The sequence below is a fragment of the Bos mutus genome, chromosome 20 (assembly GCF_027580195.1).
Source record: "Bos mutus isolate GX-2022 chromosome 20, NWIPB_WYAK_1.1, whole genome shotgun sequence".
In the NCBI taxonomy this organism is placed as follows: Eukaryota; Metazoa; Chordata; class Mammalia; order Artiodactyla; family Bovidae; genus Bos; species Bos mutus.
This window is the reverse complement of record NC_091636.1, coordinates 6,433,794-6,449,177: the sequence shown is the minus strand read 5'-3', so window position 1 is coordinate 6,449,177 and position 15,384 is coordinate 6,433,794. Positions and strand designations below refer to the sequence as shown.

The 15,384-nt window shown below is 37.6% G+C and overlaps 1 protein-coding gene across 4 annotated transcripts in view; it reads right to left on the bottom strand.

Moving 5' to 3' along the window:
- FAM169A (family with sequence similarity 169 member A) overlaps nt 1-15,384 on the bottom strand; it is a 65,885-nt gene that overhangs the window by 21,708 nt on the left and 28,793 nt on the right. For all 4 annotated transcript variants that reach the window (XM_005899785.2, XM_070357438.1, XM_070357439.1 and 1 more), the window contains one exon: nt 3,641-3,820. In XM_005899785.2, coding sequence (XP_005899847.1) covers nt 3,641-3,820 — 180 coding nt within the window. The remainder of the gene's footprint in view (nt 1-3,640; nt 3,821-15,384) is intronic.

Below are 15,384 nucleotides of genomic sequence, written 5' to 3'. Positions count from 1 at the left end.
TTTTCTAGAAATCCCAGCAACCAATTGGAATGAATGGTTAAAACGCTGTATAATGTATATTTTATCACCAAAAAACTGTTTAGGAGACACTGGTCTGGGAAATATGCCTGGTGTTCCCCTCACTTAATCCAAGTGGTAAGTTCTCCTACTCTTTGGCCTGGCTATGTCTTTTGGCTCAAAACTCATCAAGAGGTGAACCCAGTTTTCAGGCAAGACCTTTAATAGGGCAAATGAAGAGAACTTCTGTGCTTTTTAACTTATATCTGTATTTTGGGAAGTGTGAAAATCTAAAGTAATTCTGTAAATTTGAATACATAAAAAATAAGTCTGAAATTATTACTTTTTTAAAAACTTAAAAATCTTTAAAATAAGAAAGCACACAAAATAATGTTTTGTAGTGTTTCTAGATGTGAAACCATGGGCAGGAAGGATACACACCAACTTGAGGAACACAATTACCTCTGGGGAGAAAAAGGTGAGAGAGGGATGGGATTAGGGACGGGTTCAAAGAGAACATCAACTATATCTACATCTTGTTCAAGTCTCCATCTCGTTTAATTCTCTTAAATGAAAATATGGCAAAATCTTAACATCTGTTAATCTGGACCCTGAACATGTGGACAGCAGGATGCCATTTGGTCACTTTTCCCCCGCATATTTGACAATACTTCTCAGGTTCTTTAGTTACTCCCACACCTATCAGGAAGCAAAAAGCTGGAGAAAACCAGTAGGCCACACTGAGTCCTTTGTCTCAATTAAAATAACTAAAATAGTAGAGGATGCCTTACATAATACATAAGCACCTGTAGTTCATTTAGTATTCAATTTATTTATCATTAGAATCCTTAAAAAGGGTAAGTAATAAGAGACTCTGCCTACAGTAGATGTGTTTGCATGCCTCCCCAAATTTAGTAAAGCAATAATTAAGACTTTAAGAGGAAAATCCATTTTCAGATTATCCAGGGTAGACAGCATTCATTCCATTCTCACGTATGGGCCTAGAGAGAAACTGTGATTCAAGATGAGCATGCAATGCTTGGTTCTTGTTTTCTGGATTTTTGATATTAAAAGGGAGAAGAAACTTAGAACAAAAACATTTTTTCAGTGAATATCTGATGCTAGATTAAAATCAGTGGTAAATTATATACTATAAAAGTTTTCACACAAATCACTCCAGTATCAAATCTTACTTCATTAAGAAAAGAGCAGTACTACAGGCTTTATACAAATATAAATCCACTAACAGCATTTAAAACACAACAACAAAATATATACACACACTAGAAACAGCGTTGAAAAAGAATAAATTGAGGTACATGAATCCATAGCAATAAATCTTAGAAAGATGAGTAGAAAAAGCTAATTGCAGAATTCATACAGTACATATTATTCATATAAAGTTGTTTTTTTTTCAAGGATTACATTCAGACCCTTGGCACTGAAAGCACAGAGTCCTAACCACTGGACTACCAGGGAATTCCCTGAAGCCTTTAAACATGTAAAACAGTATGACACTGAGACTTCCCTGGTGGTCCAGTGGTTAGGAACACGCCTTCCAATGCAGGGGATTCGGGTTTGATCCACGGCTGGACAACCAAGAGCCTACATGCCTTGGGGCAACTAAGCCCACATGCCACAGCTAAAGAGCCCACCCGATGCAACTACAATCCAACGAAGCCACACACCAAAAGGACAATTAAAAAAAAACATGACATTGTCGGAGTGTGTGTGTGTGTGTGTGTGTGTGTGTGTATAAAGTCGAATAACTGCATGGGGAAAAGAAATGCCAAATTAAGGACACTGCTTGAAGGAAAGTTACAAGGCTCAAAACAGCCTGGAGTTAAACTCCCCTCCGGGTCCTCCCCACCATTCTATGCAAAACAAAGAACTCTCTCACCCGAAGAAAAAAAATGGACATTAAGGTTGATTTGCCCAGCTCCCAGCCGGTCCAGCCTCTGGCCGATCTCCAGAATTCCTTGCCCCAGCTGTGTAAGAGAGAACTACTCTGAACAACCTTAGAGAACAGGCCCCCTTAAGACAGTAGATTTCCACATACATGCCTATATATACTTGCTCTTTTCTTGGGTTAGTGCAGCAGCTCGCTAATCTGACTGGTGCCCCTTCTCGCCTCATTAAAGGTGACCTGTTCCTGTATAGTGCCGGTCTCATTCTTTTTGTGAACCCTGCTTTCTCTAACTCCGTACCTACAGTGCTTATTTCAAGGAAGGGAGAGAATAAGCTAATTGGATAGGACAGGAGTACAACTACATTGGCAATAATCCACTTCTATGGATGCTACATGCTGGATGATACATGAGTATTTTGTTACCTCCTACTTTTTTTTTTGTATATTTGAATTTTTTAATTTAAAAAGCTACCACAGGGACTCCCCTGGTGGTCCAGTGATTAAGACTCTACATTCCTAAAGCAAGGGGTGAGGGTCTGGTCCCTGGTCAGGGAAATGAGTTCCCACATGCCTTGCAGCAGAGCCAACAAAAAAACCTACCACAGACAAATAACAAATAACCCAAAGAAAGAATGGTTAAAGGGTCTAAATATACATTTTTCCAAAGATGATACATATATGACTAATAAGCACATGAAAAGATGTTCAACACCAAATGTGCATCCAGACAATGAGATGCCACTCCACATCCACTGAGAGGGCTACAGTAAAAAAGACAAATAATGGAATTTTCCAGCAGTCCAGTGGTGAGGACTCTGCGCTTTCACTGCCAGGAGCAAGGGTTCGATCCCATCAGGCAACTAAGATCCCATAAGCCTTGCAGTGTGGTCAAAACTTACAAGGACAAATAATAGTAAGTATTGGTGAGGATGTAGAGAAACAGCAACCCTCATACAATGTTTACAAGAATGTAAAATGGTGCAGTTGCTTTCAGAGCAGTTTGGCAAGGTTATAACCAAGCTACTTCATCCACACCTAGATATATACACCAGAGCAATGTTCACTCAAAAATTGCACAAATGTTCACAGGAGCATTATTCATAATATCTAAAAAGTAGAAACAATCCAAAAATCTATCAACTGGTGATGGCATATCCACACACTAGAATATTTCTCAGCTATTAAAAAAAAAATAATGAAGCACTGAGTCAGACTACAACATGGATGAACCTTGAAAACATTTATGCAAAATGAAAGAAGTTAGACACAAAGAGCTTACAATATATCATACAATTACATTTATATGAAATGTCCAGAATACGTAAATCCATAGACACAGAAAATAGATTAGTTGTTAGTTGCTAGGGGACGAAGGAATGGAGGAACGGCAGAGTGACTGCTAATTGGTACAGAGCTTCTTTTGGGGATGTTGAGAATGTTCTAAAATTAGATAGTGGTTATGGTTGCACAGCTGTGAAATAATAAAACCACTGAACTGTACACTTTATGAGGGTGGATTTAATGGTATGTGAATTCTATTTCAATTTCTTAAAAAAAAGCTACCATACCCTCAAAAGGCCATTTATGCGAGGTAAGGGCACATAGACTCTATTGACCCTAGAGAGTCAAGAATGTAATTTACTTAATACTGACATACACACATTTAAGATAAAGTGCAGAAACAAGTCAGAAGTGACACTGAGACAAGTTTAACTAAAAACTTAATCCAATTACCTATGTACATGAGAGAGGTCAGGGGATATCGCAAGCCAAGTGCATCTTCTGTAAAGGAATCAACAAAGTCCTCCAGCATATGAAGCCCAAAGTCTTTGCCTCGATATTTCTTTCTTACAAACATTGTATCCAGAACTGGCAGTTGGTAGCTTTGGGTAAGAAACGAGGCACATGTGCTTCCTGCAGTCATAAAACAGAAATCCAACAATTTTTCACATTTAAAAGACCATGTAGGTACATATATTTAGAGAACATGAGTTAAGTCTCAAATTGGTTATTTTTTCTTATATCACGAATGTTAAATAAATGCATAAATTTTACAATATAAAATGCTTTCCAGCTATTACATATCATAACGTATACCTGAGATGATGAGAAGAACTATGTATTTTACAGCTGGCAAGAGTAACTCATGCAAATTAACCATTACCATTTGATGAATTGTATGCTTGAATATATATCTCTGTCCATAGACCTGTACCACTTTAAAGCTCATCAACTATTAAAATTTCAAATTTAAAGAGTATTTGGTGATTGCATAAGTACACGAAGTATCCAATTCCAACCTTAGTATGTGAATATTCGTCTTTTCCCTTTACTTTTTCCCTAGTGAGTTTCATTTTTATCTACTTAATGACGGCAAAGAAGTGAATTCGTTCTCCAAATTTTTAAGGACTATGGATTAGGACTAAATGGAAACATTGGTTTTTAGAAACGGCTAAGTCAGCAATCTTTCCTCTGTGAATACACTTTTCAAAATATCCTGTACATTTAAGGTTTAATAGGAGAAGTGTTTGTAGTAGTAACTAAATATGCCTTCCCTTATTATATTACAGAGCTACACTGATTTGTCTTTTGAGAACCCTGATTTGGGTTTTGACCCTTCAAACAGATGTATAAGCTTTTACAATGTATCTTAAGACAGTCTGTAAGTAGAGGACATCATGCTGGAGTCACTTTCTAAGTTAGCTATCGGTCAGTATTCTACTCTTTTAGTACTTCAAGTAAAACAATTATTCTTAGTTATATTATTCACATGATTTTGGATAGTTATAATGATGTAGTTCAAGAAAGAAACAAAATTTCAGGCAACAAACCTTTCACAAATTAACTTTTACCAATCATATCATTTGATGAGATGGTCAATATAGCAAGACTTTTTAAGTTCAACCATATAATGAATTACTCATTATTAAACTGGAGAACTTCAATAACTTTTTGCAATAATCTCTGTAAGAGGGCATGACAACCCACTCCAGGATTCTTGCCTGGAGAATCGCCATGGACAGAGAAGCCTGGTGGGCTACAGTCCATGGGGTCACAAAGAGTCAGACACGACTGAGCGACTAAGCACACACACACTAAGACAACTAATTTAAATTAAAAACAGGTAGCACACATTGTTATATACTTAGTTCTTAACCACTGATGTTCAGTTAGGACACTAATAAGGGTCAAAATGTCTTACAGAGTGGCTGTAATTAACAACATTGCTTTATGAAGAATCCACCTGCCAATGCAGGAGCCACAGGGGACTCGGGTTTGATCCCTGGGTAGGGAAGATCTCCTAGAGGAGGAAAGAGCAACCCACTCCAGTAGTCTTGCCTAGAAAATTCCACAGACAGAGGAGCCTGGCAAACTACAGTACCTGGAGTAGAAAAGAGTTGGACAGAACCGAGTATGCACATCAAATTAAAAAAAAAAAAACGTAGATCTTAAGCATTAGCACCTCAAAAAAGGAAAGGAAGAGGGCTTCTTTGGTGGCTCAGTTGTAAATATGTATATGTAAAACCCAATGCAGGCGACAGGGGTTCGACCCCTGGTCCAGGAAGATCTCACATGCCATGGAGCAGCTAAGCCCATGTGCCACAACTATAGAGCTTGTGCTCCAAAGCCAGGGAGCCACAGCTACTTAACCCTGAGCACCCTAGAGCCCGTGCTCTGCAACAAGGGAAGCCATGCAATGAGAAGCCTGCACCCCACTGCAACCGGAGGAAGCCCTGCGTACAACAAAGGCGCAACACAGACAAAAGTAAATAAAATTACACACACACACACACACATACATTATATATATAAAAGAAAAGAAGGAAGAAAGAAAATGGCAACCATGTTAGGCAATTAATATACTGATTATGGTGAATATTTTGCAATGTGTATCAAAATCACAACTTCAACTTATCAATTATACTCAATAAATCCAAAATAAATACATAAAATTTTTACTAGTCTAACGGGTAGCCTCACCAACAAGCTACTATGACTAGCTTTTTTAATGCCTTAAAATTAGGGTTCTCTCATAGTAACTGCTACAAGTGATAAAGAAATCAAGAGACATTACTTTAAAAATAACATTAATTCAAAGGACAAAGCAAACATGAGAAGAGAATCCTATCTAGTTCGTAATACTGCCTGAAGATCTATTGCTTTTACTGTTGTGCATGCCTCAGAATACCAAATATATGAAGTAAATTTCCCACAAATTGATTTTTTTCTATTTTTACATAAACATTCCTTTAAACAGAGAAAAGGTAGAGTCTAGCATCTAACAGTGTTAACAAGGTCAATTTATGGAACTAACAGTTTTCACAAAGTCTAAAGTTCTACTTACTCACCATGTACATATTCATTTCAAAAAACCATGCTAATTCCCTTCTTGTGACTATATCTTAAATTCTTATTTTTATATTTCTATCAGGTTCTACCCAGATATAAGAGAAATCAAATAAAGGGTAGAAAAACCTCCTGTTACCAGAGATTCTTCAGACACATCAACAGCACAAGTACTTAGTAATTAGTCGGGGGGGGACTACAACCTTAGATGAACTTTTCATTAAAAATCTACTAGTTGAAATGAAATTTAATTTAGCACTGCACAAGAAGCAGCTTGGATATTTACACTCCTCAGAGCTTCACCTTTGGCCACAATCTTTTTCTATATGCTCTCTCTGGGTAATTTCACCTACTCTCAAGGTTTCTACCATTTATCCAAATGCTTATGATCACAATCTTTTATTTCTGTAATGCATGAAACTTACTCCAAGATGAACGGAAGAGCTCATATAAATGTAAATACAACAAAAAACACATGGTCATCTCCAAATACAGAGAAAAAGCATTAGACAAAATCCAGCATATTCATGATAAAAATACTCAAGGTGTTCAATTTGATAAAGGGATCTATGAAAAACCTCACAGCTAAGAAAAATCACACTTAATGGTGAAAGACCAGATATCTTCCCCTAAGATCAAGAACAAGATAAAAATGTTAATTCTCACCACTTTTATTCAATATCTTAAGTAGGTTCTAGCTGGGCAATTAGACAAGAAAAGGAAATGAAAAGCACCTAGAAAGAAAGGAAACCTTCTTGTATACAGACCTTAAGATTTTCATCTTAAGAAATTCACTAAAAAAGTATTAAAACTGATAGTTTTTAAATTCAGCAAGATTATAGGACATAAGATCAACATACAAAAATCAATTGAGGCCTTTCCTGGCAGTCCAGTGGTCAACACCACGGGCATCCACTACAGGGGGCGTGGGTCTGATCCCTAGCTGGGGAACTAGGATCTAGACCCTCAGGTGCCTTGCAGAGTGGCCAAAAAAAAAAAAAATTCAATTGTATTTCTAGACAGCAGCAATGAACAATCTTTAAATGAAATTAAGAAAACAATTCCACTAACAAGAGCATCACCAAATAATAAAATACTCAGGAATAAATTTGGCGAGAGTACAAAACTGAAAACTACAAACATTTACTAGGAATTAGGGACCTCCCTGGTGGTCCAGGGGTTAAGAATCTGCCTGGCAATGCAGAGGACACAGGTTCCATCCCTGGTTAGGGAACATCCCACATGCTGCAGAGCAACTAAGGCCATATGCCACAACTACTGAAGCCCACGCACTCTAGAATCCCTGCTCTGCATCGAGCGGTCACTGCAACGAGAAGCCCACACACCACGACTACAGAGTAGCCCTCGCTCACCCCAACTAGAGAAAGCCCGTGCACAGCAACAAAGAGCCCCTGGGATGCAGTGAAGACCCATCACAGCCAAAACTAAGTAATTAATTTTTCAAAAAGCCAAAGGAATTAAAGAACAGTTAAATAACTGGAAAGACATCCCATTGTTCATGATTCAGAAGACAACACTGTTAGAATGTCAACACACCCCAAACTGACCTATAGGTTCAAAATTCCAGCTGGATTTTTTGCAGAAATTGACAAAGTAATCCTAAAACTCATATGGAAATGCAAAAAAACACAAATGACCCAAATAATCTTAACAAAGAAGAACAAAGTTGGAAGACTTCCCATTTTAAAAGCTACAAAGCTACAGTAATCAAGCCAGTGTGGTACTGGCACAAGAATAAATAGCAATCAACAGAACAGAAGTTCCAGAAACAAAACCTCTTATTTTTGGTCAACTGATTTTTGACAGGAGTCCCAAGGCATTTCTATGGAAACAGAACAGTCTTTTTAAAATGAATGAGGCTAGGGCAACTGGATATCCACATATGCAAAAGAATGATATTGGGTCCCACTCCCCTTTTTTAGACCACATACAAAAATTAACTGCAAATGGAACATAAACATAACTTTAAGTGTTAAAACTATAAAAATCTTAGCATAACACACAGCAGCAAATCTTCATCACCTTAGGTCAGGAAAAGTCTTCTTAGCTACAACACCAAAAGCAAGAGTGACACATGAACAGATAACTGGACTTTATAAACACTAGTGCGTCAAAGGACATCAACCAGAAAGTAAAAAGACAATCCACAAAATGAGAGAAAATCCTTTCAAACTATGTACTCCATACGGGACTTCTATCTAGAATATATGAAAAATGCTTACAACTCACTAATAAAAAGACAAATAAAACCCAACTTAAAATGGCCAACAGGTATATAAAACATGTTCAATGTTTCAAATGATCAGGGTAACAGCAAACCAAACGAGGTTTCACCTCATACGCATCAGGATTGCTACCAGCAAAACAAAAGACAACAAATGCTAACAAGGGTATGGAAACCTGGAACCCTTGTATACTGTTATTGGGAATGAAAAATGGTGTAGCCACTATGAAAAAAAGCACAGAGGTTCCTCAAAGTATTAAAAATAGAACCATCACAGATCCAGCAATCCCACTCCTGGGTATATATCCAAAATAATGGAAATCAGTATCTCAAAGAGATTAGCAATTCAATGTTCACTGCAGCATTATTACCAATAGCCTAGATGTGGTAACAACCTAAAGGTCCACTGATGAATGAATGGATAAAGAAAATAAGGGGTGGGTGTGGGGGTGGGGGCGTGTGTGTGTAGGATATATACAAACAGCTTCAAAAAAATGTACATCTGCCTTATACAACAACATGGATGAACCTTGAGGACATTATGCTAAGCGAAGTCAGTCAGCCACAGGACAAACACTGCATGATTCCAATTACATGAGACATCTTAAAACAGTCAAATTCCTAGAAGCAGAGAGCAGAACAACGGGTGTCAAGAGCAGAGTGAGGGAAAACAGGCTTAAAGTTTCAGTAAAGCCAAGCTCTAGAGACATGCTATATACAACACGACACCTACAGTCAACAATACTGTAATCTATAGTTAAAAGTCTGTTAAGACAGTAGGTCTTCTGTTAAGTGTTCTTACCACAATAAAATAAGATTAAAAAACATATTTTAAGATAAATAATCTAGACAGAAAGGAGATTAGTGGCTTCCAGGAATTCCAAGATAAAGGAAATGAGGAGTGACAGCTAAAGGGTACAGCAATTCTTGAGGTGATGAAGATGTTTTTTAATTAGGCAGTACTCATGGTTGCACGACTCTGTGAACATACTGAAAATCACTTAAGGGTAAACTTGATGATATGTGAATTATAACAGGATGGACCTCAAAATAATCATACTGAAAGAACCCAGACAAAAAAAAAATGTACTATATGATTCCAATTTATAAAAATCTAGAAAGCAGGCTAATATATAATAATAAAGAGCAGATGAGTGTTTCCTTGGGGACAAACTGAGGAAGGAAGGATGGTTACAAATAGGCACAAAGAAACTTTTGGGAATAAGAGATCTGTTTACTACCTTGACTGTAGTGGTAGTATCACAGCTATATACATAAGTCAAAATGTAACAAAGTAAAATTTCGACATGGTTAATTTTCTTTAAGTCAGTTATACCACAATAAAGTGAGAAGGGTTAAAAAAAAAAAAAGAAGACAACTCAATTTAAAAATGGGTAAAGGATTTGAACAGATAGCCCAAAGAAGACACAATAATGGCCAAAACGCATGTGAAAAGACGCTCAACATCCTTAGCCATTTGGTAAATGCGACTCAAAATGACAATGCCATACCACTTGACATCCACCAGATTGGCTATAGTCAAGAAGACAGATAAAAAGAGATGGGAATACCAGACCAACTTACCGGCCTTCTGAGAAACCTGTAGGCAGGTCAAGAAGCAACAGTTAGAATCAGACATGGAACAACGGACTGGTTCCATATTGAGAAAGGAGTACGTCAAGGCTGTATATTGTCACCCTGCTTATTTAACTTCTATGCAGCGTACATCATGAGAAATGCTGGGCTGTATAAAGCACAAGCTGGAATCAAGATTGCTGGGAGAAATATCAGTAACCTCAGATATGCTGATGACACCAGCTTATGGGAGAAAGTGAAGTGGAACTAAAGAGCTTCTTGATGAGGGTGAAAGAGGAGAGTGAAAAAGCTGGCTTAAAACCCAACATTCAAAAAACTAAGATTATGGCATTGGGTCCCATCACTTCACTGCAAATAGATGGGGAAACAACAGAAACAGTGACAGATTTTATTTTCTTGGGCTCCAAAATCACTGCAGACAGTGACCACAGCCATGAAATTAAAAGACACCTGCTCCTTGAAGAAGAGCTATGACAAACCTAGACAGTATTAAAAAGCAGAGACGTTACTTTGCAGACAAAGGTCTGCATATTCAAAGCTATGGTTTTTCCAGCAGTCATGTATGGATGTGAGAGTTGGACCATAAAGAAGGCTGAGCATCGAAGAATTGATGCTTTCAAACTGTGGTGTTGGTGAAGACTCCTGAGAGTCTCCTGGACTGCAAGGAGATCAAACCAGTCAATCAACCCTGAATATTCACTGGAAGAACTGACGCTGAAGCTCCATATCTTGGCCACCTGATACAAAGAGCCAACCCACTAGAAAAGACCCTGATGCTGGGAAAGATTGAAGGCAGGAGAAGAAGGGGGTGACAGAGGACAAGATTGTCAGATGATATTACCGACTCAATGGATACGAGTTTGAGCAAGCTCCGGGAGATGGTGAAGGGCAGGGAAGCCTGGTGTGCTACAGGCCATGGGGTCACAAAGAGTCAGGCCCGACGGAGCAACCGAACAACGACAATGGGTAAATCGTATGGTATGTAAATGAACCTTAATAAAGCCTAAAAATGTAAATGGAACACCAAATTTGTACACGTGATTCTAATAAACTCTTTATAATCAGATTTTTCATATACTCCCCAAACCTGCTCCTTCTCCTGTTTTCTAATTTTTCAGTAAATCTTATCATCATTCTATCAGGGGCTCAGAGCAAAACCTGAGATCTCATCCTTGACTTTTCCTTCACAGCCTACGCATAATCCATTAGAAATACTGCAGCAATGACTTCATAATTTATCTTAATTATGAAGACTTCTACCCCTTTCTTCACCTCTCACCAGTTTTCTGCAACCGCCTCTTAACTAACTTCACTCTTCACTGCCATCTCTTTCTGGTTTTCCACACAACACAGCTACTTTTATAGAAGGCTAACCAGATTGTGTTACTTCGAAGCTCAAAATCCTCCACCAGATTCCTATCACCCAGAGTGAAATTCAGACCTCTAAAAACCTCCTCTTGAAACTTCAAGAGAAGTTCCTTCCTCATTGTTCCCACACTACCTTCAGAGATGCTTGCCCTGACTAGTCTATTGAAATAGTACCTCTATTTTAAATAGTACCCACCCCCAACACACACTATTCTTTTAATCTAGTTTTTCTTCATAGTACCTGAGAGCATATCATCTATTTGTCTATCCATTGCTATCTTCTCCTCTTAAATGTACGTTCCATGAGGACAGAGTTTGCAAACATTTTATTTCTATCTCTCAATTTCTGCTTTTTGCTTTCTCCTATTCGCCCTCCTCCCCTTCTTCTCCTTCCCTATCAATATAGCAAATACAAATAACTTCTGAGTAAATGAATAAATGTTCACAATATCATTCAGGATCTAGGCATCAAATTCAAGAACAGCTGTTCTGTCACAACTGAATGACTCTCCCTTTTCATGGCATCACCATTTCTACTTTGTCTAATCGGGAAAATTCCCGATTAGACATTCTCTTCTCACCTTCATAAAACCTGGCTAAATACCTTATGAAGCCATCAGTGTGTGATTGTTTCCACAGACACACAGCATAAAGTGAATCCTAAAGAAATAATGCTACTAGATATCTTTCCATGAGACCTCGTCATATACTACTAGAGAAGTATTCTCATCACAGTCTTCATGCTTTATAAATCAGTTAAGGTAACATGAGCTGTTACAATAAACCGAATCAGGAAAGCTCAACATTAAAAAGTTTCGTTTTTAAATAACAATGCCACATGGTTGTTTCTGGGTAGTGGATGGCTTTCTGATTCACAATCCTTCAGTTACCTACTGGTGCCTCACAAACCATCCCCAAATGTACTGGCTTAAAACAAAATCTGTAATTTCGCGATTTATCACAACTCTCATATGGTATTAAGTGGGCCAATGGCACAGCTAAAGGTCCAAATGCCTCTGTTTCCACAGCAGCAGGAATCGCAGCGGGGCTTGCCAGCCGGGCACCTTGCTTCAATGCAGTTAAAGACCTTGACGCTGGCTAAGATTGAGGGCAGGAGGAGAAGGGGACAACAGAGGATGAGATGGTTGGATGGCATCAAAGACTCAATGGACATGAATTTGAGCAAGCTCCGGGAGATGCTGAAGGACAGGGAAGCCTGCAGTCCATGGGGTTGCCAAGAGTCAGACACAACCGAGCAATTGCACAATGACAATATAGACTATCAAAAGTTATTATTTTATATCACATTTTTGTTATTCCTCAAAAAATCTTGAAACAGAAGGGCCAGAAATCTAAATTTTAGTGAGCAGAAAGTGGGTGACCTGTCCAAAAAAGGAGGTAAGATCATAGCTATAGCTCCGAGTAAAAAGAAGTTAGAAAGTTGTAACAAAAGCTAATAGCAAATGAAGAGAGGAAAAAACACTTCCACTAAATATTATTTCAAATGGAAATTTCAAAAACCAAAAATACATCTCCTGATATCGATCATAAATAAATCCCTTTGGAAGCAAGTTAACAAACTGATTTTAAAGGTGTTGATTAGATTGATAATCAACAATTAGATAGATTAGATGATAATCAACAATTAGATAATTAGGTAGATTAGATCTTATGTTTTTCCAAAACATGAGTCTTCAAAGTGGATCAAGGAGATTGACAGTTGAAGCCAAATAAGAAGTATTTCCAAAATAACACTTGTCTTCAAATTTTTTCCCCTGTCTACACTAAAATGTGACATCTGATTTATACACATTCACTATCTTTTATCTTTCTTGACATAGGACAGTTAACAAAACTTTCACTGAATTAACAAGTGGTTTTATTTTTCATGCCTATATGAGATTTTTCTTCCGAGCCGTTTTCTAGTTAGTATAGCCCTTTTAATAGGTGGACCTGATCGTCACAGGCCCTGTGAGATTTAGGAACTTCACCTAGTTTTGTGGTAGACACTGATCAGACTCTGGGAATAGTCCTTTTGACAGTGCTCACTTTCAACTCTCCATCAAAGTTCACACATACACTGTCAGGGCACAAGAGTCCTCTAAGACTTGTTGGGGAAAACACACACACACAAACACACTATCCATCCCCAAAAAACAAGCACTTACATCTTTTTCAGTATTTAAAGTTATTTTCAGTTATTATATACATGTATAATATATATTATAACATTGTATATATTTTATATATATATATAATATAGTATTTCCAGTTATTCTAAATAACTTACTACTTCTTGATTTTTCCATTTTAGGTATAGAAGATGAGAATTAACTTTTATATATTAACACATTCACACACCCTACTCCCAATACAGCAGTGACAGAATGAGATGGTTAGACAGCATCATCAACTCAATGGACATGAATCTGAGCAAACTCCAGGAGATAGTGAAGGACAAAGGAGCCTGACATGCTGCAGTCCCTGGGGTTGCCAAGAGTCAGACACGACTTAGGGACTGAACAAAAATTCCCACTATACCATAACCACACATCCTATACACGCCTTATCCTATTACCTCAATATAGTAATATATAATTTTGGCTAGACCAATCTTCAGCAATTACATTATGCACACACACACATACATTTTTGATAACTGAACCATGTGGTCTATCAGAATTGTTTTTCTATCCTGCACTGCTTTTTGATACACCTTAACAGTGGTTTATCACTCATTAATTAGTGTTTACTTCTAACTTATCCCTCAAGAAAGTCTCCCTTAACTTTATAAAACTCATCTTGATAAATGCAAACACATCAGGTATTCCATATTTTTGAATCGATGACTCAGAGTTTCCTGACCTACTACAACCTAGATCAGTCAATCTCTAGAAAAGTGCTGTCCAAAAGAACTTCCTGCAGTGATGGAAATGTCCTGCATCTCTTCTCTTCAATGTGGTAGCCACATGCAGTTACGGGACACTTACACTGTGGCTAGTATGACTGAGAAACAATTTTCAGTTTTATTTCATCTTAACTAATTTCCATTTAAATAGCTACATAAAGCTAATGGTTACCAATTGGGACAGAGAAGCCCCAGAATGATCAGAGCTGTGATTTGGGGTATTTCTCTCCTTCATTTCCTAATCTCTTTCTTGATCTCCTTCCTTATTTTAACAGAGCATAAATTCTAGCTTCCTGAAAGACGATGCATGAGAGATTAAAAAAAAAAAATTTTAATTAACTATGTAGAAATTTCCTTCTCTCTCATACTTCATTTATAATCTGGGTATAGAATTACAATGAAAATCACTTTCTCCCAATATCTTAAAGGCATTATTCCACTTAAGAGTATTCAGTGTTGCTAATGAAAAATCGACATCATTCTGATTCGTGATCCTATGTATAAATCCCCCTCTCTGTGGAGTCTCACAAAATCTTTTTTCTATCCAAGATATTCTGAAATTTCACAACAATCTACCTCCAGTATGGGCCTATTTTAATTCACTGTGATGGCTGTTCAAAGGGCCTCTTTAACTCAGACATGCATGTTCTATAATTCTGAGATGTTTTCTTTAACTACTTGATTGGTGATTCCCTCCCCTCCAGTGCCTCTGTTCTCTCCTTCTGAAACATCTGTTCTTCAGATTGTTCTGCTAATTTTATCTTTTCTTTCTTTTATATTTTCCTTCATTTAGGAGTTTTTGTGCCGTTTTTGTTGCTGTGACTGCTCACCTTTATAATCATCATCAACTTTATCTTCCTTATGTTGTGCTCTATGGACATTCTTATATTTTTTTAGTAAGTAAACTATTTATTTCTGGGTGCACTGGGGCTTTGTTGCTGTGCACAGGCAACAGCTGTGGGGAGTGGGGGCTACTCTGCTGCGGTGCACTGGCTTTTCACTGTGCCAGCTTCT